The sequence below is a fragment of the Sus scrofa genome, chromosome 2 (assembly GCF_000003025.6).
Source record: "Sus scrofa isolate TJ Tabasco breed Duroc chromosome 2, Sscrofa11.1, whole genome shotgun sequence".
Classification (NCBI taxonomy): Eukaryota; Metazoa; Chordata; class Mammalia; order Artiodactyla; family Suidae; genus Sus; species Sus scrofa.
Window position 1 is genome coordinate 10,205,807 of NC_010444.4, and position 25,933 is coordinate 10,231,739.

Below are 25,933 nucleotides of genomic sequence, written 5' to 3' on the forward strand. Positions count from 1 at the left end.
CGCCGAAACCAGCAATACCCGGGACGCGCAGCCTCCAGCGCCAGCCTTGTTCCCCGAATCTCTTTCCTCCCCGGGCCTCAGTCTGACGCCCACAGCCCTTCGCAGGAAGCCGACTTCCCAACCCCGGGCAGGGGGTGTGGGCCGAGGAGGAAACCCCGCCCCCAGGGGTCCCTGATCTTTGCCCCCGCCCGGTGCTCCGCGCCTCCCCAGGAGGCCACTGGCGGGCGGGCGGCGCTGCCTTTTGTGCGTTTCTTTCTGAGGTGCCAGAGACCCCCAGCCGTCGGCCGCGGCCCCGCGCGGCCCCCGGCCCCTCCTCTCAGCGTCCCCAGCCCCCTGCTCGGCTCCGCGTGCCAGCTCGGGGCTCGCTGGTTCGCTCCCGGGCGCCAGGAGGAGGGGCGAGGGCCGGGAGCCCCCTCCCCCGCGCGCGGCGCCGGAGCCCAGCCGAGCCGGGGGGGACCCGCCGCCGCCCGTCATGTGGGCCGGACTGCTCCTCCGGGCCGCCTGCGTCGCGCTCCTGCTACCAGGGACCCCGGCCCGCGGCTACACCGGGAGGAAGACGCCCGGGCACTTTGGGGCCGAGAGGTAAGCGCCCCGCGCCCCTGCCCTGCCCCTCCGCAGGAGTGCTAACGGCGCGGAGCGGGGAGGCGCGGAGGGGCGTCCAGGAGCCGCGGGTTGGGGCTCCCCCGGGGGTACCGTCCGCGCGCGGGCGCAGCCCAGGGGGTCCGGACAAAGGGGCCCCAGCCAGTGCTCTGGGAGGGTGCTCGTTCTGCGCCCCTGGCGGGGGCTGTCCTGACTTAAGATCTGGCGAGGGGAACGGAGATCCAGGCGCTGGGTGAGCCGCTCTGAGTCCGGTGGAGCGCGGACTCCCGGCTCGGGGACCCCAGGACATGCCACCTGGTTCCCGGACTGGCTGCCTTTTGCTGCCTAGGCAGTGCCTGGCCTGCCCGGTGGCGCCGGCGCTCTGGGGCTGGGGGCTTTGCCTGAGTCCAGGCTCTGCGCACGCCGTGGACCTTGGAACCGCCGGGGTCTCCCAGGGTTATGTTTCGGTTTCCGCCAGTGTGTGCGCGCGGGCGGGGGTGGGGTGTTTGCCCCTTTGCTCTTTCCCAATTGATGCCGCCCTCCCCTCGTGTCTCCTCCCGGCGGAGGCCGGGCCGCTGCGGGCCGAGCGCGTGTGTGCGTGATGCTCCGAGCGAGGGAACACGGTGTCAGCGGGCGGCCTGGCCCGCGGCCACGGCCTCGGGGGCGCAAGGGGGACGGCCCCGCCGGGCTCGCAGCTCGCACGTGTGTTCCGCGGCCACCGCCAGTTCCTGCTGAGATCGGCCCGGCTCCGCGGCGTGTCAGAGCCTTCCTGCCTGCCACCTGTCTCCGCGACGCCGCCCTCCCTAGGCTCCTTGGGGCGCTCTGGCGGGCGCTAGGCCCCTGCCCACCCGAGCGGTGAGGCTCCACCGGCCTCCCGGGCATCTCTCCATCTGCCAACTTGGTGGCATCCCTGTCCCTTTGAGAGTCCCATCTGAGGAGCAGGAGCTGCCGGCCCCTCCTTCCCAGGCTGCTGCCATAATGGCTGCAGCAAGGGCAGCGGGTCAGACATCACTGCCACACCCCGACTCCCTTCCAGGGCCCCTTCTTCTTCTGCGATGACTTCAGAGAGGGAAAAGGCTCTCAGAGGCTCCAGGGACAGTGTTCTGCAGACGTTTCTGTTTTGCCATGTGCCCCGAGTGTCCCTTGCTAGAATCCTTGTCCCTTTTGATACAGATTATCCTCTCCCAGAACAGACTGAATCTGTCCCTCCATCCGTGTCACCAGTGGCTGCTGTGGTGCCCAACACATGGTGGGTGCTCTCAGACTGCCTGACTGGCAGAATATTCCCGTCAGCCTCCAAACACAGAATACAGTTGGGAAGGGTTTTCTTGTCCCTGTTCTGTTGCACCAGGATCTCCAGTTCAAATCAGGCTGGACTTCATCTTCCTCCGCCCAGCCCATCACAGAACCAGTTCTAGCCATTGTCTCCTTCTGCCTGGAACATTCCTCCACTCTCACCGGCTGCCCCTACCCTCTCTCCGACTTCGGCCTAGGAAACCTCCCCTGTGGCACTTGTCACGCTATGTTCTTTTTCTCTTGTCTTTTTAGAGCCGCACCTGCGGCATATGAAAGTTCCCAGGCTAGGGGTCGAATCAGAGCTGCAGCTGCTGACCTACGCCACAGTCACAGCAACCAGGGATCTGAGCCGCGTCTGCAACCTACACCACAGCTCACGGCAACACCGGATCCTTAACCCACTGAGCAAGGTCAGGGATCGAACCCACATCCTCATGGATCCTAGTCGGGTTGGTTACTTTACTGCTGAGCCACGATAGAAACGCCCCATGCTATGTTCTTATCAACTGGTTCCTTGTCTCCCCTCGAAGGAGGGGAAAGCGGCTTATTCACGGCTGTACTGCCTCCCCTGGCCTCTGGCACGCTCGGTTCCCCTTCACTCCTTTGGGTGGCTTGCTCCTTCCTTCCCCCCAAAAAATGTCGCCTGGGGAATGACATCTTTCCAGCCCCCCTGGGGGCTGCCACCCCCTTCCTCTCTTCTGCTGGCTTCCCTTCTCAGTCTTTCCCTCAACAGCCATTTATTGAGCACCTGCGGTGTGCCAGGCGCTGCCCGTGGTGTGGAGGTGAGCCAAAGATGAAGCCCTTGTCCTCAGGGAATGGTAAGGGAGCCAGGCAATGAACAAATCAACAAGTTAATAAGTAATTTCATGTCCCAGGAAGTAAGGGTTATGAAGCAGAATAACCCAAGGTAAGGGTGGACAACTAGGGCCTCTCTGAGAAGGTGACATGAGCAGAGAGACCTGGGTAAAAGCGGGGGCCGGGTGGGGGGGGAACCTCCCTGATAGAGGACACTGCAGGTGCAAAGGCCCTGAGGCTGAACCTCCCTGATAGAGGGAACTGCAAGTGCAAAGGCCCTGAGGCAGCCATCCCTGGGGCTCTTCATCCAGTGCAGTCTTCCCTCCTCAGCCCTGAGGCTCCTCTTTGCTATGTCCATGTGACGGGCATCTGGCATCTGTAGGAGACAAGTGTCTGTTCTCTGACACCTTTGTCTTTGTCCTGCCTCCAAGGGGGACTGACTCTCTGGGTCATTTTTCTTTGGAAACTTCCCATTGCCCCTCTCCGTGGAGCAGGAGCGTGAGAGGAAGAAGTCTTCAGAGCTGTTTGTCGACTGACTTACTGACTGACTGGAGGCTTTCACTGCCCTGTAGATGAATCCTCCCCTGGTTCAGAACATGGAAGGTGCTCTCTCCTCTCTTGCAGACGCCGGCTGGGCCCCCACGTCTGCCTCTCGGGGTTTGGGAGTGGCTGCTGCCCTGGTTGGGCACCCTCCATGGGCAGCGGGCACTGCACCCTTCGTAAGTGCTTGTCCCTGTGCCCTGAATGTCCTCCACATTCCCTGGGCTGGCCTGAGGGCCAGGTGGGGGGCCCTAGCCCCCACTCCCTCACCTGCCTTTCTCCTCTCAGCCCTCTGCTCCTTTGGCTGCGGGAGTGGCATCTGCATCGCTCCCAATGTCTGCTCCTGCCAGGATGGAGAGCAAGGGGCCACCTGCCCAGGTAACTGGGGGTGGGCAATGGCTGACGGGAAGAACTCTGTTTACACTGAGGTTATGTGCCGGGCACTGGGCACTTGTGCCCTAGCATATCATTTTGAAACAGCCCTATTAGGTGGGCGTTCTCATTCCCGTTTTGTAGATCAGGACACTGAGGCACAGAAGCTAGTGACTCACGCAGGGTTATATGCTAGTAAGTGGCAGAGATGGATTTAAACTCAGGTCTGTTTGCCTCCAGAGCCACCTCCCCAACAGAATTTAGGAGGAGCCCCCGGGGAGGGGAGGGCGGCTGGGACCTTGGTGGGTTGCATTCTGATGGGTGTGGTACCTGTTGCAGAAGCCCACGGACCCTGCGGGGAGTACGGCTGTGACCTTACCTGTAACCACGGTGGCTGTCAGGAGGTGGCCCGAGTATGCCCCGTGGGCTTCTCGATGACAGAGACAGCTGTTGGCATCAGGTGTACTGGTGAGAGGCCTGGGAACAGCGGGGAGCGGGCCGGGTGGCTGGAAATGCTGTTTCCTCTCTGTCCTTGAAGCGGAGTCTCCGAAGAGATGCTGAAGCAAAGCTGAGCATCTCAGCTTTGTGAGAGGCAGGCAGGCAAGCTCTTTCCTAAATACTTACTGAGCACCTCTTAAGGACCAGGATCTGAGCTGGGGCTGGGGTTTGGAGGGCTTCAGAATGTGTTGCTTCAGAATGTGGGATAGGGAAAAAAATCAGGACAATGACAATCCCACGTAATAAGCCTGTCACTGGTGGAGTGCATGGTGCCAGGGAGCCAACCCTGTGGGGCCAGGAGTTGGGCTTGATCACAAAAGGCTCCCTCAGGAAAGTGACATTTGAAGGATGAGGCCAGCGAAATCCAAGCGTTATTTCATACAAGTATTGTTTGTTCATGATTTTTAAAAGTTTGGACAGGCAAAGTCTGTTCCTGTCCCCAGAGGCAGCTGTTGTGACCAGTTTCTAGCCTGTTCTTCCAGAGAGCTTGAAACTTTTTTTTTTTCCTTGAATTTGGGTTTTATAAAAATAATTTTTCTTCCCTTGAATGTAGAAGAAAAAGAATAACTTATTTTGGAACATTTGGAAAGTAAGAGAAGGGTAGAATTGTGAAAATAAACGTGTCCCAGAAGTCCCTACCCAGAGATATTTGTTACTAAAGTGAACATATTTTTTTTCTGCTCTTTCCCCTGGTGTGTGTGTGTGTCCGTGTGTGTGTGTGACTGTGGGTATATGTGTGTCAAGTGGGATTGTACCTTATCTATAGTTTTCATTTGTTATTTTTCTCACTTTGCGTTGTGAGCAGGGAATAGTCCTTACAATAGCATTTTTTGGTTTGTTTTTTACTTTTTCAGGCTGCACTCGTAGCATATGGAGGTTCCCAGGCTAGGGCTTGAGTCGGAGCTGGAGCTGCCGGCCTATACCACAGCCACAGCCACACCAGATCCGAGCCGAGTCTGCGACCTACACCACAGCTCAGGGCAACGCCAGATCCTTAACCCACTGAGTGAGGCCAGGGATCGAACCTACATCCTCATGGATACTAGTCGGGTTCGTTAACCACTGAACCACAACGGGATCTTCTACAATATCATTTTTTAATGGCTGTGGATGTGGCTGCTTCAAGTACTTAATTCTGTGCTATCCACCCTTAGCTTGTCTGCAATGTTTTGCTGCTATAAATAATGCTGCAATAAAGAAGCTTCTTGTTGGCCTCTCTGACTGTCCCCAGAAGGAGAACTATTGGGTCAAGGGTCCCATGAAGGAGTTTTGGTGCTCCGGGCACCACCCCCTTCTGGGAAGTTGAACTAGTTTCCAGACACATTTCTCACTGCGGGGCAAACTGGACCAAGGAGAAGCCAGAGACCAATGTCAAAGCAAGTGCAGAGCAGGGGGGCACTGGCCACCGTCCAAAGGGGCCCAGTGGGATGGGGTGAGTCAGGGTGGGCTTCTTAGAGGCAATGGGTGTGATCCCGGAGGTCCCTGTGGTGGGAAGAGCAAGAAAGGAGAATGGAGGTGACCAGTGGCTATGGGGGCCGGGGGTGGGAGGGAGACTCAGGCGGGCAGAGTGGACTGGAGGGGCAGAGCTGAATTCATAGGCTCTCCAGAGCCGCCACGGTTCTGAGCTAGGAAGGGGTGCCTTGGAGTTCTCCCAATCTCCTTCCTCCTCGGGCCTGATCCTCCCTAAAGCACTACTTGGATCCAGTCACCCCGACCCTGGGCAAGCCTCGACAACTCTTTTGGGCTCCTCCACAGCTGCACCTTAACAGCTGTGCCTTTCCAGCCCGGCCTCCCACTGCCCCTGATGACATGGGAACCTGGGCTCCAGCCAGACTGGGCTCCCGGCATCCCCTGCGCTTCCCGGAAGCGCCTCAGACTCTCTCCACTCGGTGGGCACGCCTCCTGATGCCTCTTGGTCCTTGCAGTCCCTCTCTCCACCCCTGTGCACCTGCTGTGGTCCAGCAGTTCCTTGTGGAGCACATATCACCAGCCACACGCCGGCCTCTCCCGGGTGTGTGTCGTGGCTCCTGCATTCTCAGACCGCAGCCGTCGGAAGAGTCAGTGCTGTGTCTTAGTCATATTTGTGTCCTCGACTGTCCCCCTCCAGGTCTGCTGCACACAGGCAGTGCTCAATAAGCATTTAGGGGATTTTAATCAGCCTTTCTGCCCACTCCCTCTGCCCTTGGGGGGCTGCCCTGCAGGAGGGATTGTGGGAAATGGTTCTGTCTCAGCCAGCTTCTCCATCATCTGTTCTGCGTGGGTTAAAAAGAGGCCTGTCCCTTGGCCCCTTCGTTCCAGGCCCCCCCCCCAAAGCCCGATGACTTTCCTGTGCCCTTTTCCCTGGGGTGGGGACGGGGGTTCCACCCCGCTGAGGGCAGCCCACCCGCCCTGTGTCAGCACAGAGTCCTTTGGGGTGGATTTTCTCCCTGCACCTGAAGCACGTTCAGAGTGGGCTCTGCAGGAGTGTGTTCTCTCTCCCCAGATATCGATGAGTGTTTAAGCGCCTCTTGTGAGGGCCACTGTGTGAACACGGAAGGCGGGTTCGTGTGCGAGTGTGGGCCAGGCATGCAGCTGTCCGCTGACCGCCATAGCTGTCAAGGTGAGCGGCTCTGGGAGGGGGGATGATGGCGCCGGCCCCACTGCTGTTAGACTCTGACATTGAACTGGTGGCCCTGCCAGCCCGCCCTCGGCTCTGCAGGCATCATTGCATTTCACCTTCGCCATCATCAGTAGGAGGAGGAGTCCGCTTGCATCCAGGCTCTGGACCATGACTCATGAGAACCTGCTGCTGCCATATTGAAGCGTGGGGGTTGTGGCGGGGGGGTAAGAGGCTGAGAGAGACCTAGGGCAGGCAGAGCAGGCAAATCAGGGGGAGGAGGCCACTGTGGGGACCAAGGCGACAGGGCCGTGACAGGTCCAGCGGGGCTATGGGAGAAAGAAACATGCTGTGACTGAGTCACTTGGTTCACAGGCTCTGAAGACACACACACAGCGCCCCCGTCTGGTGGGGAGGGGAAGAACAGGTGAGGCTGAGACAAGGGATACGTCCTGTGGGAACCCAGGGAAGGGAAAGACTCTTCTCCTCAGTGAATGAGATGAGAGAGATCTTTTTTTTTTTTTTTTTTGTCTTTGTCTTTTGTCTTTTTGTTGTTGTTGTTGTTGTTGCTATTTCTTGGGCCGCTCCACGGCATATGGAGGTTCCAGGCTAGGGTTGAATCGGAGCTGTAGCCACCGGCCTACGCCAGAGGCACAGCAACGCAGGATCCGAGCGCGTCTGCAACCTACACACAGCTCACGGCAACGGCGGATCGTTAACCCACTGAGCAAGGCAGGGACCGAACCGCAACCTCATGGTTCCTAGTCGGATTCGTTAACCACTGTGCCACGACGGGAACTCCGAGAGAGATCTTTTAAACTAATTACACGTCTTTAAAAATGATTTTTTCTTTACAGAAATTATGTAAGAAAACATTCTGTCTTTAACAAGGCAGCTAAGACAGAAGCTCCTCTTGATACTGTGGTATCATTTTCCATGTGATTGAAATGTACATAAATTATTATTTCTTCTTTTTAGGGCTGCACCTATGGCATCTGTAAGTTCCCAGGCTAGGCGTCGAATCGAAGCTGCAGCTGCTGACTTACACCACAGCCACAGCCATGGCAACCCCAGATCTGAGCTGCGTCTGTGACCTACACTGCGGCTCACGGCAACACCGGATCCTTTAGCCTACTGAGTGGGTTAAAGGTTCTTAACCTACTAAGCCACAACAGGAACTCCAGGTTTACATAAATTATTTAAGAAGTTTAAAAAGTCATGGCACTACCCTCAGGCCCTCTCTCCCACTCCCAACCTCTGCACTCTCTAGAGAATAACCCTGGGTCTTAGTATCTGCTTGGGCTGCTGTAACAAAATGTCAAAAACTGAGCGGCTTAAACAATAGAAATGTATTCTCACAGTTCCCGAGGCTGGGAGTCCAAGATCAAGGTGCTGGCTCATTCAGTTATCGGTGAGGCTCTCTTCCTGCCTTGCAGACGGCTGCCTTCTCTTTGTGTCCTCACAGGGCAGAGAGAGAGCAAACTCTCTGGTGGCTTTTCTTCTAAGGGCACTGATCCCATTGTGAGGGCCCCAGCCTCAAACCTCATCTAAACCTAATTACCTCCCAAAGCCCCACCTCCTAACACCATCACATTACTGGGGGTTAGAGCTTCCAAATACGAATTTGGAGGCAATGCAATTCATCCACAGCACTTGGTTAATAATCTGATGAGGCCCCTGCCTGCCTCTGCCCAGTACATGTGCATACATTCTTATGCATTCACAGAGACAGGATGATAAGAGGTGGGTGGCTAACAGTTGTCGAACTGCTGTGCTCCAGGTACCATGCTGAACATGTAATTTGCATTTTCTTTTCTTTTTTGTCTTTTTGGGGTTTCGGGTATGGCATATGGAAGTTCCCAGGCTAGGGGCTGAATCAGAGCCACAGCTGCCGGCCTACACTACAGCCACAGCAATACCAGATCCGAGCTGCATCTGCAACCTACACCACAGGTCACAGCAAGGCCGGATCCTCGACCCACTGAGCAAGGCCAGGGATCGAACCCACGTCCTCATGGACACTAGTTAGGTTCATTATGGCTGAGCTGCAATGGGAACTCCAATATGCGTTTTCGCAGTTCATCCTCAAAATTGTCCTATGAAATCGATACTGCTTATTTCCACTTTCCTGATAGGAATACTGAGGCTTAAAGAAATTAACTTGCTCAAGATCACATTAGAGCTGCGATGTGAACCAGTCATTCCTCTGCTTGCTTCTTTTCCCTCAATAATCTGTCTTAAAGATCTTGCCACAGCAGGGTCAAAAGACTTGCTTTATTCTTTTATTCTTTATTCTTTCCACCTGATGCCTGGTACTCTGCAGTGCAAAGATCCCATAGTTTACTAACTCTTTCTTCTAAATGAACATGTAGATTATTTCCAGTTTCAAACAATGGCTTGGAGAAGCTTTGACAGAGGGGGTGGTATAAAAGCGGAGTTTTGATGTATGAATAGGAGTTTTCCAGCCAGACAAGACAGGAAGGCCTTCCAGGCGGAAGGAGAACCCCAGCAAAGGGAGAGGACCACAAGAGTGTGGTGCATTTGTCAGCTGGCAAGAATTTCGGCCAGAGCGAAGGAGAGGGGCGGGGAGGGGGTGAGAAAGGCAGCTCAGGGCTCCTGCGCTACGGTGCAGCATTGGTGCTTGTAGGGGTTTTAAGCAGAGAGTGGCTTGATCAAAGGTGTCTTTTGGTCAGAACCTCCTGGAGGCTGGGGAGAGAGTGGCTTGGGAGGAGTGCAGGGAGAGGCAGAGAGACACACAAGGCTGTTGTTATCCTTCAGACAAAGGTACCCTGGGCTGGGGTATAGCAGTGAGGATGGAGAGAAGCGGGCTGATCCAGGGAGGACTTTGGAGTTGATAGACTGAATGCAGGTGGTGAGACGGAGAAGGGTTAGGAGTTGGGTAGGAGATGGTAATTAAGAGAGGTTGAGAGGACCACATATTTCCAAAACTCCATGAGGAAATGAGCTCCAGCCGTGTCCTGTTCCCTTCCAGACACTGATGAATGCCTTGGGACCCCCTGCCAGCAGAGATGTAAAAACAGCATTGGCAGCTACAGGTGTTCCTGTAGGACTGGCTTCCATCTCCATGGCAACCGGCACTCCTGTGTAGGTAAGGCCTGGGACCCTGTTGTCTTCACACTTAGGCTGCCAATCAGGAAGATGGATAGGGTGAGCCCAGGGGCAAGGACAGGTCAACAGTCCAGACCTCCTGGTTCCCTGGAGCCTGCCAGCGCCTTGAGCCTTTGCTCAGAGCCTGCCTTTCCCCGGGGTTGGCGTGGCTCCTAATGGAAGACCTTGTCTTGGACTTTTCCTGGCCACATGCCACTTTCATCCTGTTATGTTTCTCTTCCACCCTCTCCCAGATACACCCCAAGGATTCCTCTCTGCTCACCCATTTTCTTGGCTGCCTTTGCTCCCCTTGGTAAATAAAGCACGTTATGTCTTGGTTCCTCTGGTTTAGAAGGAGACCCCTGTTTTCTCAGCCCATTAGCAGAAATTTCCAGAAAGGGATTGGCATGTTTGGCTGGAGCTTGGCTCATGGGTTGAAGGTGGGGTCCCATGGGCCTGAAAAAAGACCTTGTTCTAGCAGAGTTGGGTGTTTGTCCTGAAGCCTGCCCTAAGCAGTGCAGGGATTTTTGAGACTCTTTTTCAGAAGGGCCCACACCACCCAACGCCGATGGCAGGATGGTGGAAGGCTTGGAGATGAGATTCCCAGGGGGGGCCCATCCCCACCAGCCAGCACTTAATCATTGCTGCAGTGCTGGGGCATGGGGCATGGGTCATGCGTGCATCCATGAAATGCCTATGGGATGGATGAACCTTCCAATGGGACTAGCCCTAGATTTAGCCCCACCGCCAGACGTCTGAGTCCCGTCGGCACCCCGGGGCAGGGATGGACCCCATAGGAACGTGGCAGGGAGACTCCCCCAGCCTTCTGGGCTACGGAATGGAGGAAGAAGAACTCCGACAGGGCAGCCGTTGGTAGTGAGGCTCTCCTGCAGATGTAAACGAGTGTCGGAGGCCGCTGGAGAGGCGAGTCTGTCACCATTCTTGCCATAACACCGTGGGCAGCTTCCTGTGCACCTGCCGACCTGGCTTCAGGCTCCGAGCTGATCGAGTGTCCTGTGAAGGTGAGCGTCCAGCATCCCCCGCCACCACCCCCACCCGGCGCTGGGCCCCACCCACTCCAGGCCCCGCCCCCAGCCCTAGGCCCCACCCACCCGGAGCAGGGCTGTCTCTCTTGCCCCCTCAACGCTTTTTTCAGTTCATCTTGTTTGTTATCCTAACACCCGCCCCTTTCGTCCTCTCAGTCTCCTTTATCCATTCTTCTTTTTCCTCTCACTATTCCCCAGTCCTTCTGTTTCCCTCCAGATCGTAAACGGGAAGTTAAAAAAAACAGCAAAAACAGTGATAGAGGGAGAGTTACCCATGTGGCTCAGCGGTAAGGAACCCAACTAGCATCCATGAGGATGCGGGTCGGATCCCTGGCCTCACTCAGTGGATTAAGGATCTGGCGTTGCCGTGAGCTGCAGGGTGTAGGTTGCAGACATTGCTGGGATCTGGCAGCGGCAGCTCCACTTTGACCTTTAGCCAGGGAACTTCCATATGCCTGGATGTGGCCTTAAAAAACAAAAAGCAATGATAAACGGGCATGTGACATAGGAGTCTCAGTAACCTGGGCTCCCAGGGACAGATGTTTTGGGCAGGGTGCTGTCAGCTTTCTGCCCTGCTTTAACAGCGCGCCTGTACACGTCCGTCCGTATACTGTCATGTCAACGCCGATGGCCTTCTTTCTAGTCCAAGGCCAGTTTTCCATCTCGTGATCCCCTGTGATGGTCTGAGCTGGACCACCCCGTTTCCCCCACCCAGCCTGGCCTGTTTTCTCCCATCTCACTCCATTTGTGATTCTCTCCCTTCCTCCTCTGTCTCACCCTTGCCCCACAATCCACCTTGTTCTCTCCTCTCTTGGTTTTTTTTTTTTTTTTTTTGGACTCTCCCTGTCTTTCAGACTGTGGGGCCATCGGTGTCCAGCTGTGGGGAAATATTCACTGTCCCTGTGTTGGTGTCGGATGGGGGAGGTCTGTCTGCCATGGGACCCAAGAGGCCCCTGGACCCTTCCTCCCCCTGAGCCTCAGCATCTTCTGGGAAGCCACATCTGGATGGGGGAGCAGGGGACACACTCTGGACTTGTTGGGACACAGCAGGAGGGAAGGGTCATTCCCAGGACAGATCCCCAAGGGCTTAGAGAAAGTTTGCTTGGCTCAGGAAAACCCGAGGCTCTTTTGCGGCAGGCCAGGAAGGGAAGGGAGAAGAATCTGATTTTGCAGCCTCTGAAGCCGCTGGACTTCCAGCATCACCAACCTGTAAATTTGGCCTGCTCATTTGGTACTTTTAAGTTGTTCACTTATTTATTTAATTTTTTTATTTTTTATTTTTTTGTCTCTTGTCCTTTTAGGCCCGCATCCGAGGCATATGGAGGTTCCCAGACTAGGGGACCAATCGGAGATGTAGCCGCCGGCCTACTCGGGAGCCACAGCAATGCCAGATCCGAGCTGCATCTGCGATGTATACACCACAGCTCACGGCAACGCTGGATCCTCGACCCACTGAGTGAGGCCAGGGATAGAACCTGCAACCTCATGGTTCCTAGTTGGATTCATTTCCTCTGTGCCACGATGGGAACTCCTCATTTATTTATTTATTTATTTTTTATGGCCGCACCTGCGGCACAGGGCGGTTCCCAGGCTAGAGGTTAAATCCACAGCAATGCTGGATCCAAGCCACCTCTGAGACTTACACCGCAGCTTGCAGCGACACTGGATCCTTAACCCACTGAGCGAGGCCAGGGATCCAGCCCACATCCTCCGGGACACAAGATCGAGTCCTTAACCCGCTGAGCCACGATAGGAACTCCTCCTTTGGTACTTTTTCATCAATCTTCTCCCTTGATCGACACCGTAGCCCCATCGGTTTGAGGTTGAACTGGTGGTGGTAGACCCATCGTGCTGGAGTTCCCGTTGTGGCTCAGCGGAAACGAATCCGACTAGGAACCATGAGGTTGCGGGTTCGATCCCTGGCCTCGCTCAGTGGGTTAAGGATCCAGCGTTGCCGGGAGCTGTGGTGTAGGCCTGTGGCTACAGCTCTAACCTGGGAACCTCCATATGCCACTGGCTTGGCCCTAAAAAGACAAAACAAACAAACAAATTAAAAAAAAAAAACAAACCCACCAAAAACCCATCATGTTGATGAAGAAACTGGCCCAGAGATGTTCAGTGATTTGTGGGGATGGAGCTGAGGCTATGCCCCTTGAATCTCGCCTTCTGCACCTGCTGCCTCCCTCAAGACCCCTCTGTGTTTCCGTTTCAGCCTTCCCCAAAGCCGTGCTGGCTCCATCTGCCATCCTGCAGCCTCTGCAGCATCCCCCTAAGATGCTACTGCTGCTTCCAGAGGCAGGCCGGCCCGCCCTCTCGCCAGGACACAGCCCTCCTTCCGGGGCTCCAGGGCCCCCTCCTGGAGTCAGGACCACGCGGCTGCCGTTTCCCACCCCCGTGCTGCCCACGGCCTCCCCTTCTGCCCTGTCGCAGCTGCTCTCCACCACAGTGGCCACCCCCATGCCTAGTGCCTCTCTGTTGGGGACCCTCGGACCCCCCTCACAACTCCAAGAGAAGGCGGTGGTGACCCCTTCCTTGCCCAGGGGCCCCGAGGCCACGCAGCTGGCACCAGGGCCCTCTGCCTGTTGGCACCTTGGAGCCATGTATGAGTCAGGGAGCCGCTGGACAGAGCCTGACTGTTCCCAGTGCTCATGCGAGGTGGGTGTGAGGGGTCCTTGGGGTTTCCCTGGTCCGGTGCCTGGGGCCTTGTGGTGGCTGGATTTCCTGCTTCTGCTTCTAGGACGGGGAGGTGACCTGTGCAAAGGTGACGTGTGAAGCTGTTTGTTCCCACCCGCTTCCCTCCGGAGATGGGGGATGCTGCCCATCGTGCGCAGGTGGGAGCTGGTCCGGGGAGGGCTGCGGGTTTCCGGTGTGGTCCTGCCTCTTCCTTTCCTTAGCCTTCCTGAGCTGAGAGACTCTTCTCCAAGCTTCTTGTATCTCCTGAAGGGTGATCCTTGGGCCTTGCCCACAGAGCTTCTGATTTAGTAGGAATGGGCTAGAGCCGGGGAACATGCATTTCTAAGAAGTTTCCGGGGGATACTGATGCTGCTAGTCTGGGGACCACACTTTGAGAACCACTGGTCTATTGTCTCAGGGGGATCTTTTCATCTCCCGGGGATCCTTTCGGAGCTTCGTGCATTCAGGAAGTTTCTCCACACCCACTCTGCCGTCCCCTCCCCTGCCACAATGCCCCTCCACCCCCCTCTACTGCCCAAGGAGTAATCATGGATAAGTTCTACCCCCTTTCTGATTCCCTCCCCAAAATCTGCTGGCACTTTTTCATTTGCTTCCCATATCTGTTAGGATAAAGACCCCAAATCTTAACAAGTTTTCCACAGAGCTCCTCTAAACTCACTGTGCACTTGACTCGCAGAAAATCTTGTTAAAACGCAGATTCTCATTCAGTAGATGTGGGGACAGGGGGTCCTGAGCTTTTCTGCATTTCTATGAAGCGTCCTGTGATAAGATGCTGAGGTTGCTGCCCTTTGAGCAGTAGTGAAAAAGTCTTCCTAAGGGTTAGAATGAAAATGCACTTACTAATTTTCTTTTCTTTTCTTTTTTTCCTTTTTTGGCCTTACCTGTGGTATGTGGAAGTTCCCAGGCTAGGAACTGAACCCGTGCCACAACAATGATCCGAGCCACAGCGGTGATAACACCAGATCCTTAACCTGCTAGGCCGCCAGGGAACTCCCTCATTTTCTTGATGGTCATGGTGATTTTTTGCTGTTTCCCTACTGTGTACTGAGCTCTGAATGTACAGTGTTGGGTACATTACATCTGAGGTTGTAGATCCGTCCGAGTCCCCTGCAGGGCACGTGGTGGTATTTCCGTTCTATAGTAAGGACAGCTGAGTCCCCGAAAGGTTAGGTGACAAATCCACAGCCACTCAGATGACCAAATGGGCAGGTTTTGAACTCAGGGCTATCTGGCTGCCTTTCTTGCTCTTTTTTTTTTTTTCTTTTTTCTTTTGGTTTTTAGGGCCTCACCTGTGGCATGTGGAAATTCCCAGGCTACGGGTCGAATGGAAGCTGTAGCCACTGGCCTATGCCACAGCCACAGCATCGTGAGATCTGAGCTGTGTCTTCGACCTATAGCACAGCTCATGGCAATGCCAAATCCTTAACCCACTGAGCGAGGCCAGGGATCGAACCCTCAACCTCATGGTTCCTAGCTGGATTTGTTTCCGCTGTGCCATGATGGGAACATGCCTTTCTTGCTTTATGGAAATAAAATGCCATGCTCTTAACACCGTTCTAGGTTTATCAGACATGAAAGGGCTCCTCCCAGGGCATCGTAGATGGGTATCTCCTATGGTTCTCCAGGGGTGCCAGGACCACAAAGTTCTGAGCACTTTGATCTGCTGTTCCTGGGGCATCTGAGCCAGCGAGAGACGATTCCAGGTCCATCATGCCTGGAAAAGTAATGAGACCTCAATCTTCCTTCCCTTTGAAGAGGTCTGATGTCTCCACTCATATTTGTCTTTCAAAGGCTGTTTTCACAGTGGCGTCGTCCGGGCCGAAGGGGACGTGTTTTCACCTCCCAACCAGAACTGTACCATCTGTGTCTGCCTGGTGAGCATCATGAGATCCCCGAAGCCTTGCGAGTGTTTTCTTAACCTTTGGGGGTTTTAGAGGAAGTGGGGGAGACCGGATGTTAAAGATGAGCTTGTGGAAGGGAGGAAGAGTTCTCAGGTTTGTGGATTTTTGGTCCGACGGAACCTGCTGAATTTAAAACTGGGGGGGATGGAAAGCCTGCCTGTAGTCTGCGGAGTCAGGGAGGCTTCTGCTGAGCAGAAAAGAGCCAACAGGCAAACAGGGTTCATCTGTCTACGAAGGGGAGGGGATGAAACTCCCTTGGAAACTTCCTACCAGGGAGGCTGTTTTTCTCTCCAGGCAAAATATTTGCCAGCACAATAAAGGCATCCACGTTGCGAGGGAGAAGGTTCATTACCAGACTCAGCTTGTTACGGGTATTTTGCTTTAGGCAAATACACTCCTCCAAGAATAGTTATTAAGCTCCTATTAGGTGCCAGATGCAGCCAGATACCGTCCCCGGGACTGGATTATGATCACCCGGTGCCTTCCAGGCAGGTGGCTTGGTGAGGATCTTGGTGCATCCTCACCTGAGGCTCCAGGCAGCTCTGTAGGGTGGGCGTTCCTGCCCCTAGTCTATAGATGGAAAGACTGAGGCCGGGAGGTGGCAGAGCTGGGATTTGAGCGGAGGTCTGTCTGCTTCCGAAGCCTGGGCTCTGTCCACGAGCCCTCCCTGCCTCTGATCATCTTTAAAGGCAGCCCTGGTCTGGCTGTGACAGTGGAAGCTGCATGTAAGATGGAGTTGGGGGGCACCCCCTGCAGCACCCCCCCCCCTTAAGCCCTTCCTGTGCGCTGTACACATATAGTGGCCAAGTACTTTCATGCTTGATCCCATTTCACCCAGTCCTCAGCAATCGCCAGACAGAGCTGCCCTTTCCCGCTCATCTCACAGGTAGGGAGACCGAGCCTCGGAGAGGGCATGCACTTTGCCCAGAGTCACACCGCTTGGAGGGGCAGACCTTGGATCTCAGGTCTGGGTGGCTCCAAAGCTGGGGGCTTTTTTTGGATCTTAACCTCAAATGTGTAACGTCGAGTTTTAAATTTAATTCCCAGTCATTTGGTTCAAAACTCAGATGCACAGGAAGTGTCTGTGGTGGAGTAATTTCTGTTCTCTACTTCTCAGCATCCTTCCAGAGCTTTCTTTGCTATGAGGATGCTGTGGTGGGGGGATGCCATGGGTGCAGTGCCATGTGCTCCCCTCCCCGCCCCCACCCACTCCCCCTCTCACCTCCTCAGGCCGGAAATGTATCCTGCATCTCCCCAGAGTGTCCTCCCGGCCCCTGTCAGACCTCCCTGAAGTCCGATTGCTGTACGTGTGTGCCAGGTGAGGGACTCTGGGCAGGGAGGGGAATTTAGCTTTTGTGTGTTTGCAGGGCTGGGTGATGTCTTTTGAGTATGTTTGGGGGGGCCGATGAGTGGTGGAGACAGGAAGGAGATTGATTTCTGCTTTAGAAACTCTGATGGAGGGAGTTCCCGTTGCGGTGCAGTGGAAGTGAAATCTGACTAGCATCCGTGACAATGCAGGTTTGATCCCTGGTCTCACTCACTGGTCAGGGATCCGGTGTTGCCGTGAACTGTGGTGTAAATTGCAGATGCAGCTCGGATCCTTCATTGCTGTGGCTGTGGTGTAGGCTGGCAGCTGCAGTTCTGATTTGACCCCCTAGCCTGGGAACTTCCATATCCTGCAGGCGAGGCCCTAAAATGAAAAAAAAAAAAAAGAAAGAAACTGATTGAGTGAAGCATCTCGAAGTGCCCATTTTAACTGAGCCCCTACCATGTGCTCGGTGTCCTGGATGCAAGATTTGGCTTATAGCCTGCCTGGCTCCTGCCCGGATGGTGCTTTCAACACCGACAGGCATGGGTTTGAGTCCACCCTTGGTGTGGACTGGGAAGGGGAATCTCCCCGCTGATGATTTGGTCTTTTGTTAAAATGGGATCCTCCTTCCTGAGATGACCTCATTGCCATCACTGTGCTGGGAGCGAACCTGCACCTCTCACGTGACCTGAGCTGTTGCAGTTGGATTCTTAACCCACTGCACCACAGCGGGAACTCTGTAAAATTATTAAAAATAATAATTTTTATTTTTTAATGATTTAACTGATTTTTTGGGCCATGTCTGTGGCAGGTGGAAGTTCCCCAGGCAGGGATAGAACCTGCACCGCAGCAGTAACCAGAGTGACAGCAGTGACAATGCTGGCTCCCTAACCTGCCGAGCCAGGGAACTCCCCCTGTCAGTTTTTAAGTACTGGTGTGCTTTTAGCTGAGGGGCTGAGGGTTTGTAGGGGAGCAGCCATTGGCCTCTTGGGTGTGGGCATGCTGTGGAGTATTTCGGGGGCGCATTTTCTTTCCAAAGACCCCCCTCCCCGTTTGCTCCCCCCTCTTCTTTAGCTGCCCGAAGACCTTGAGCTGCTTCTTCCTTTCTCCCCTGCAGTGAGATGCTATTTCCACGGCCGCTGGTACGCGGATGGGGCTGTGTTCAGTGGGGGTGGTGACGAGTGTACCACGTGTGTCTGCCAGGTAGGGGGCTGAATGGGGGGGGTGACGGGGAGGGGCAGGGCACAGGGCTTTCCCAGGATGCCTTGACCTGCAGAAGAGGAGCTGCCATGCAGCAAAAGGGAAACTGAGGCAGCAACGAGACCAAAGGGTCCTTAGCTTTCACCACGGCCTTCCCGCAGTCTCCTTGAAGTTCGTCTTTCAGCATTGCTGTTTCTGGAGCACCTCCTGTGTTTCCAGAACAATGCTGATGCTGGGGTCCCAGCTGAGCACAAGACAGCCCAGTCCCTCCGTCAGGGGGGCCCCCAGCTAGGTGGGCAATGGACTGGTGCCCAGGGCTCTTAACCAGACTGTGGGCTTCAGGGAAGCCTTCTTGGAGGCAGAGATGCTAAGCTGAGACCTGAAGGATGCCCAAGACTGATCAGGTGAGGCGCTGAGACAGGTGTGTCTGGCAGAAGGCAGTCGGGAGCAGATGGCAGGGGTGGGAGAGAGAACCGCGTGTTCCAGGGCCTGAAGATGTCTGTTTGGGCTTCAGCACGAAACTCTAGAGGGACCTGAGGGGAAGCTGAGGCAGGGATCCTGTTTGGGCTAGAGCAGAGTCTGGAGCAGGGCTCTTGTATAAGTGATTTCCTGAGGGGGACTTCTTGGAGGAACTAGCCGGCGATGAGGACAGGCAGGGGAGGGGGCCACGTGAAGATGGGGTCTCAGGCTGATCCCACGGGGAGGGCCAGAGGGTGAGATGCAGAGATGGGTGTGTCCCGAGGCCAGGAGCTGGGCTCTTGCCCACCCAGCCCAGGCGGTTGTATGTATGCTCTTGCTCCACAGGCGGGGAGGGCGAAGGGACCCTCAGGTACCTGGAGGATGCTGCCTCCATCAGCCAAGGGCAGTGCTTAGGGAAGGGGTCTGTGTGTGGGGGTGACAGTCTCTGCCTCAGATTCAGTCATGAAGGATTTTGCCAGCCAGGCAGCGGACTTGGACTTGGCAGAGCTACTGAAAGTTTTTAAGGGATGGTGTGATGCCATCCGATTGGCACACGGGAAGGTTCTCTGGCTGCAGGTGAGAGTGGATTGGAGTGAGAGCAGAAAGCTCTTGTAGGAGCCAAGGGAAGAGATGCTGGAGGCTGTGGCTGTGGCTGGGGCAGCCCGGGGATCCTGTCCCAGCCTCGCTTCAGCCCCCAGTGAGGGATTTGCCCTTCCTTCCGCTCCTGCTCCCTGGAGATCTGTCCCTGTTAGGGGGCGATGGCAGCCTGCTGGCCTCCTCTTGGGCTCTCACTGGTTCGTGTCCCTTGACTCTTCCAGAATGGGGAGGTGGAATGTTCCTTCACGCCGTGTCCAGAGCTGGGTTGCCCTCGCGAGGAGTGGTGGCTGGGCCCTGGGCAGTGCTGCTTCACCTGCAGGGAACCCACACCCATGACAGGTGAGGGCTGCCCAGCCCTGCCTCCCAGGCTGCACCCAGCACTGGGGAGGCTGAGTGTCACCTGCTGAGATGGTTAATGTGTGTGTGTTCGTGCTCTCTGTGTGTTGTGTGTGTCTACAAGTATGTGTGTGTGTCTTTTTGTGAGGGTGTGTATGTGTATGCATATGAGTGGCATCTGTGTGTCTTGTGCCCATGTGACTATGTATGTGTGTGAGCTGTATCGGTGCGTATGTGTGTGTTTTTACAGCCACACCGTGGCATGTAGATGTTCCCAGGCTAGGGGTTAAATTGGAGCTACGGCTGCCAGCCTACACCACAGCCACAGCAACGTGGGATCCAAGCTGCATCTGTGATCTGTGCTGCAGTTTGTGGCAATGCCAGAGCCTTAACCCACCGAGTAAGGCCGCAGACTGAACCCGCATCTTCATGGCCACTATGTTGGCTTCTTAACCCCGTCAGCCACAATGGGAACTCCATGTGTGTTTTTTGAGTGTGTGCTTTTTGATTTCTGTTGTATCTGTGTGTGTTGTTGTGGGTGTGGTGTCTGAGTGTGTGAATGGGTGTGTTTGTGGGTGTGCACGGATGTGTACATTTGTATGAGTGTGCCCGTGTATACTGGGGGCGGGGGAGAAATTCACTAACTGCGGTGGCCGTGGCCGGCAGCCGCAGCTCAGCAGGTGGCTGTAAGGACACAGTGTGAATGAGCAGCGGTGTCTGTCTGTCCTTGGTGGGTGGGTGCTTGGGGTCTGCAGGCTTTCAGGACCCTCCCTGGCACCTCTGCCCACTGGTCCTTTCTCCCCTGCTGCCCCCCCGGCCAGGCTGCTCTCTCGACGACAATGGGGTTGAGTTTCCGATTGGACAGATCTGGTCGCCCGGTGACCCCTGTGAGTTATGCATCTGCCAGGTGAATGACAACCTGCGCGCCTTCAGCCGCTTCCCGCCCGCCGCCCGCCCGCCCTCAGCAGGTGGAAAGAGGAGGCCCTGGAGCAGGTTCCCCCGGGCTCGGATAACTGAGGCCCAGGAGTTCAGCTCTTTTCTGTGAGATTGTAGTGCTTCCTTCATGAACGTGAATCATGTGACTTCATCCGCTCAGAAATGGATAAGGGGAGGGTGCTTGAGTTCTAGAGTCAGATTGACAGAAATGCAAACACAGCTTTTCACCGAGAAACACGATCATTTTAGCTCATGTTTGAGTACGGGTCGGCTTTCTCTTCTATTTTATTTTATTTTATTTTATTTTATTTTACTTATTTTTTCTTTTTAGGGCTGCAGGTGTGGCATATGCAAGTTCCCAGGCTAGGGGTCGAATTGGATCTGTAGCTGCTGGCCTACGCCACAGCCACAGCAATGTGGGATCTGAGCTGCGTCTTCGACCTACACCACAGCTCATGGCAACCCCACCGACCCACCACCTAACCTGCTGAGCGAGGGCAGGGATCGAACCCTCATCCTCATGGATACTGGTCGGTTTCTTAACCTGCTGCGCCACAATCACAACTCCTCGTTTCTACTTTAAAAGAGTTTTTAGGGGCTCCTGCTGTGGCGCAGTGGGATCCGCAGCCTCTTGGGAGCCCTGGGACGTGGGTTTAATCTCCAGCCTGCTACAGTGCGTTGCTGTGGCTGTGGCTTAGGTCTGGACAGTGGCTTGGATCTGATCCTTGACCTGGGAGTTCCATATGCCAAGGGGAGGCCAAAAATTTAAAAAAAAAAAAAAGGGGTTCTTAGTCCCTTAGAGCTTCATTTCTCCAGATCAGGTCCCCGCACCCGCAGTGTGGTCAGCATCACCAGGGAGCCTGGTAGACATGCAGGACCTCCCAGCTGCCCAGGCCTCCCGGCCCCAGACTCTGCATTTTAATCCCCGAGAGACTCGCGTGCTCGTGAGTGCGTGAGAAGCACAGCCCTCACGTCCCTTTGATGCTGCATGTGTTAAAAAGCCTTCGACTCCTATGAAACTTGGAAACGTTTCACTGAAATTAGAGTTGGGAGGAAAGTACATTTGATGCGTTTCTTCTCCTTTAGGACTGATCTAGGGTACTCGTGTTACAACAAAATAACCCCAAACTTCAAATTCTTACCAAAAAAAAAAAAGGAACAAGAACTGTGTATGGCGCTTTCATCTTCTGAAAGACATTTCCGGTGGAATAGCTCTCTATAAAAATAGGATTTTATTGTCCTCTGTAGATTTGGGGTGAGCCAGAGTTTCAGGGAAACTCTGAGGGAAGAATTGGATGGGGTCAGGGCGAAGCCTTGGCTGCTGCGGGGAGAGGGATAGGAAGCCAAGGAGACCGAAACCCCAGCTCTGACCCTCCCCCTTCCGGGAAATGGGAAGGCTTTCTGGAAGGTTCCCACCCCCATCCCCCAGGAGCTGGTCCTCTTTGGGGGAAACCCTGCCACCTCCCAGGTGCATCGTGGTGCCCATTAGGGCAAGCCCCGGCCAGTTTGCAGCACCGCCTTTTCTTTGCAGGGGAGCTGGTGGGGGGAGTGGGGTGGGGAGGTGGGCATGGCAGGTGGGATCTTGGTGAAGTTCCTCCTTCCTTCAGGCAGATGGCTCAGTGAGCTGCAAGAGGACAGACTGTGTGGACTCCTGCCCTCACCCGATCCGGATCCCTGGACAGTGCTGCCCGGACTGCTCGGCAGGTAATTCCCTGCCTGGGGGGCGGTAGGGGGGCAGCAGAGCACCCCTGGTCCCCCTCTCTGGGCTCACCCTGTCTCAGGCTTCCCTGTGCAAAGCGCCATAGCTCACATATCATAGATATAAATTTTTTTCTTATAAAATGTTTCCCTACCATCCCATTATGGAGTTCCTGGGCCAGGGATCAGATCCAAGCCGCAGGTGCACCTTATGCCGCAGGTGCGGCAAAGCCAGATCCTCTAACCCACCGCACTGGGAACCAGAGTCCTGGCACTGCAGAGATGCTGCTCATACCGCTGCGCCACAACGGGAACTCCCCATCAGTGGCTTTATACACACCAGTATGTGATAAATATCACCAAAGTGGCAGTTCTCATGTGGGGCCTCTATGGGCGTCAGGAAGCAGAGAGGGGAGCAGCGGGGGACCATCCTGGAAGGTGGGGTTTGGGGTTTGGCTGAGCGGAGAGGATCAGAGAGGGTGGCCATGGCACGGGGCACCCAGGTTGAGTCTCCTGGTCCCTTGTCCTCATCCTGAGGGGGTAGGAGGAGCCACTCCCTTCCCTGGGGGAGAATCCTGGAGGGAACACCCTATAATCCTTTTGCAGAATCCACCTCAAAAAAAAGTCAGCACCCGATCCAGGTGTGCGCTCTGTCCCTTCCCCAGCTCCCCAGGGAAGAGCCTGGGGAGGCCGTTGGCCTGAACTTTGCTGTCCAGATAGCCTTGAACTTTCATCTTAGTGGAGGCCGGCCATCCCCAGGCTGGTACTCACCACGTGCTCTCTCTGGCAGGCTGCACCTACACAGGCAGAATCTTCTACAACAACCAGACCTTCCCATCCGTGCTGGACCCGTGCCTGAGCTGCATCTGCCTGGTACTACCACCCAGACCTGACCCCTGGCTATGGAATCTCCCTGGGAACTGCCCCTGGCTCCTGAACCCTGGAGGCAAAAATCCAGAGACTTCCAAGGGATTGGTCACTTCTGGATCAGATCCAAGCTGAAAGCTGGCTCCGTCCAGCACTGCCTAGGGTGAATCTCTAGCCAGGGCCAGAGAAATAGTTTTAACCCTGCCTGGCTTCTCGGTGACTGGAAGGGGGCTGGCTCCTTATAGTAGAAAATGTGGCTCAGGGCTTCTTGTCTTTTTTGTTTTTCTTTTTTTTTTTCTTTTTAGGGCTGCACCTGCGGTGTATAGAAGTTCCCAGGCTAGGTGTTGAATTGGCGCTGCAGCTGCCAGCCGATGCTACAGCCACAGCAACGCGGAATCTGAGACTCATCTGCAACTTGCACCACAGCTCCGGGATATGCCAGATCCTTAACCCACTGAGTGAGGCCAGGGATTGAGCCTGCATCCTCATGGATACTAGTCGGTTTGTTACCGCTGAGCCACAACTAGAACTCTGGCTCAGGGATTCTTGCTGCGGGTTGGAGGTGAGGCGTGCAAACCCAGGACTCTGCGTGGAGTCTTTAATATTCTCAACATTCCGGGCCCTGCTGTGTGCCAGTCCCTGCTCTCAGCTCGACCTCAGTCAGTCCACGGGGACTCCTATGAGGTGCCACCTCTGTCCCCAGCTGCCAGGTGAGAAAACTGGGCACAGAAACAAGCCATTTGCTTAAGATGCCACAGCCAGTCAAGTGAAGTGCCAAAAATGGAATCCTGGCGTCCTGACTCTGCCTCAGGGAGCATGCTGATGCCCCTAAGCCATGCCGCCTCTCAGTCCAAAGGACAGGAATATCATTGAGTGTTTGAAAATTGGAAAAAGTAAGTCTAAGAGTTCCCATTGTGGCTCAGTGGGTTAAGAACTCAACTAGTATCCATGAGGATGCGGGTTTGATCCCTGGCCTAGATTGATGGGTTAAGGATCTGGCGTTGCCACAAGCTTCGGTGTAGTTCTCAGATGTGGCTTGGATCTGGCATTGCCGTGGCTGTAATGTAGGCCGGCAGCTGCAGCGCTGATTCGACCCCTAGCCTGGGAACTTCCATATGCTGCAGGTGCAGCCTTAAAACAAAACAAAGAAAAAGAAGTTCATATTGTTTGTCATGCTGAAAATGCTTCATGCTGGTGAGGCTTCTTCGCTGGCAGTGGGTGTAAAGGGACGCGTCTGCGGAGAGATTTGAGGAAAATGCGGTGACCGTCCGAGGGACCCTGTCTGTTCACAACCACGTGCTTTGGGGAGCTTCAGCTTCTGTTTTTTTTTTTTTTTTTTTTTTTCTCCCCTGTGTTTGGTGCCCAGCTTCCTTGTGTGGTTCATGGATTTGTTTGGCAGGTACCTGTTGACAGATGCTCCCGTGGACAAGGCCAGGTCCTTGGCCCTGTGGGGCTTTTGTTCTAGTGGGGGGACAGACTCTAACGCACCCCACCCCCTCACCGTGGACCTGTCCTCTGACCTTGGTGGCTCCGATGGGTACTCCATGGCTCTGTGATCTGTCCTTCTGGAGTGTCCCATCAGCCCCCCAGAATGAAGGACCTTGTGCGTGTTCTGTGTCCGTAGCTGGGCTCGGTGGCCTGCTCGCCCGTGGACTGTCCCATCACCTGCACCTACCCTTTCCACCCTGACGGGGAGTGCTGCCCAGTGTGCCGAGGTGAGTGGGACCAGCCGCCCACGGCCGGGGCTCCCGGGTGGGCCTTGGCTCTCATGGCCTCTGTCTCCTCTGCCCCTGCAGACTGCAACTACGAGGGCAGGAAGGTGGCGAACGGCCAGGTGTTCACCTTGGACGATGAGCCCTGTACCCAGTGCATATGCCAGGTGAGCTGGGCCTGGGGGCCTGGGCCAGGGGCTGCTTCTAATCTTTGTCCTTTTGCAAACTTGGGGCCCCTTAGCCGGTGTCTGCCCATTCTTTAATTACTCACCCGGAATACCTTCGGATTTGATGGTATTCTCTGCCTTTGCAGTTTCCTTTAAGGCAGCCCCCTTGTGTTGGGTGTCACCTGTTGTTCAGGTGAGGGCCAGGCACTGCAGCTTCTGCCTGGCATCTTTCTGTGGGTCCAGCTGCTGATGCACGAGGTCCTGGGCAGGCGAGCTGCTCTGGACTTCCTCATGTGTGTCTTTCTGCTTCCCCAGCTGGGAGAGGTGAGCTGTGAGAAGATGCCCTGCCAGCAGGCCTGTGCAGACTCCTCCCTGCCTCCCAGAGACTGCTGCTCCTCCTGCCCAGGTAATCGGGCCTCTGCATCCTGGAGTTTCCCTTGGAACACTGGCTTTTCCCCACTTTGCTCTTCTTCCCAGAAACACAGAACTTGGGCAGGGCTGGGTGTAAGAAGCCCGGGATCAGAGAGGGAACGTGGCCTGCTTAAGGTCACACAGTGAGCATGTGGTATAATCAGGCCCATGCCTGGGCTTGCTGACCCTCGTTGGTGCTGTCCCTGCCACACTGGGCTGTGCCATCTGACAAGTCTGTTTACTGTCCCTTTTCCTCTTCATTGCCTCCTTTCTTAATGTCTTCCTCTGCTTTCTTCCTCTTTTAGAATTTAGTGCATTGGGTTAAAGATCTGGCATTGCTGCAGCTGTGGTGTAGTTTGTAGCTATGGAGGGGGTTTGATCCCTGGCCTGGGAACTTCCGCATGCTGCCGGTGCGGCAAAAAAAAAAAAAAAAAAAAAAAAAAAAAGAGTTTAGGGACTGAATCAACATTGCAGAAAAATAATTGCTAATGTGTAATGAGCCCCATTATGTGTCAGGGAATATCATTATTTTTTACTTTTTTTAAGGGCCACACCTGTGGCATATGAAGTTCCCAGGCCAGGGGTTGAATTGGAGCTGCAGCTGCCAGCCTACGCCACAGCCACAGGATCACTGGATCCAAGCCACATTTGTGACCTACGCCACAGCTTGTGGCAACACCAGATCCTTGACCCACTGAGCGAGGCCAGGGATTGAACACGCATCCTCAGTTCCCATTGTGGCTCAGCGGGTTAAGAACCTGACACAGTGTCTGTGAGGATAAGGGTTCAATCCCTGGCCTTGCTCAGTGGGTGAAG

General features: G+C 55.1%; 1 protein-coding gene across 8 annotated transcripts in view; it reads left to right on the forward strand.

Moving 5' to 3' along the window:
- VWCE (von Willebrand factor C and EGF domains) overlaps positions 204-25,933 on the forward strand; it is a 34,484-nt gene continuing 8,754 nt past the window's right edge. Inside the window, exons 1-20 of one of the 8 annotated variants that reach the window (XM_021082935.1) lie at positions 231-582; positions 3,295-3,389; positions 3,499-3,588; positions 3,922-4,050; positions 6,563-6,679; positions 9,669-9,785; positions 10,678-10,806; positions 11,942-12,061; positions 13,043-13,485; positions 13,568-13,661; positions 15,316-15,398; positions 16,656-16,743; positions 17,852-17,937; positions 19,212-19,329; positions 20,148-20,233; positions 21,870-21,966; positions 22,751-22,833; positions 24,452-24,542; positions 24,624-24,706; positions 25,022-25,112. In XM_021082935.1, the coding sequence (XP_020938594.1) occupies positions 473-582; positions 3,295-3,389; positions 3,499-3,588; positions 3,922-4,050; positions 6,563-6,679; positions 9,669-9,785; positions 10,678-10,806; positions 11,942-12,061; positions 13,043-13,485; positions 13,568-13,661; positions 15,316-15,398; positions 16,656-16,743; positions 17,852-17,937; positions 19,212-19,329; positions 20,148-20,233; positions 21,870-21,966; positions 22,751-22,833; positions 24,452-24,542; positions 24,624-24,706; positions 25,022-25,112 (2,350 nt within the window). In that variant the 5' untranslated portion in view covers positions 231-472. Of the gene's footprint in view, positions 583-3,294; positions 3,390-3,498; positions 3,589-3,921; positions 4,051-6,562; positions 6,680-9,668; positions 9,786-10,677; positions 10,807-11,941; positions 12,062-13,042; positions 13,486-13,567; positions 13,662-15,315; positions 15,399-16,655; positions 16,744-17,851; positions 17,938-19,211; positions 19,330-20,147; positions 20,234-21,869; positions 21,967-22,750; positions 22,834-24,451; positions 24,543-24,623; positions 24,707-25,021; positions 25,113-25,933 lie in introns of all 8 variants that reach the window. The other 7 variants (XM_021082937.1, XM_021082936.1, XM_021082938.1 and 4 more) reach the window with 7 other exon arrangements.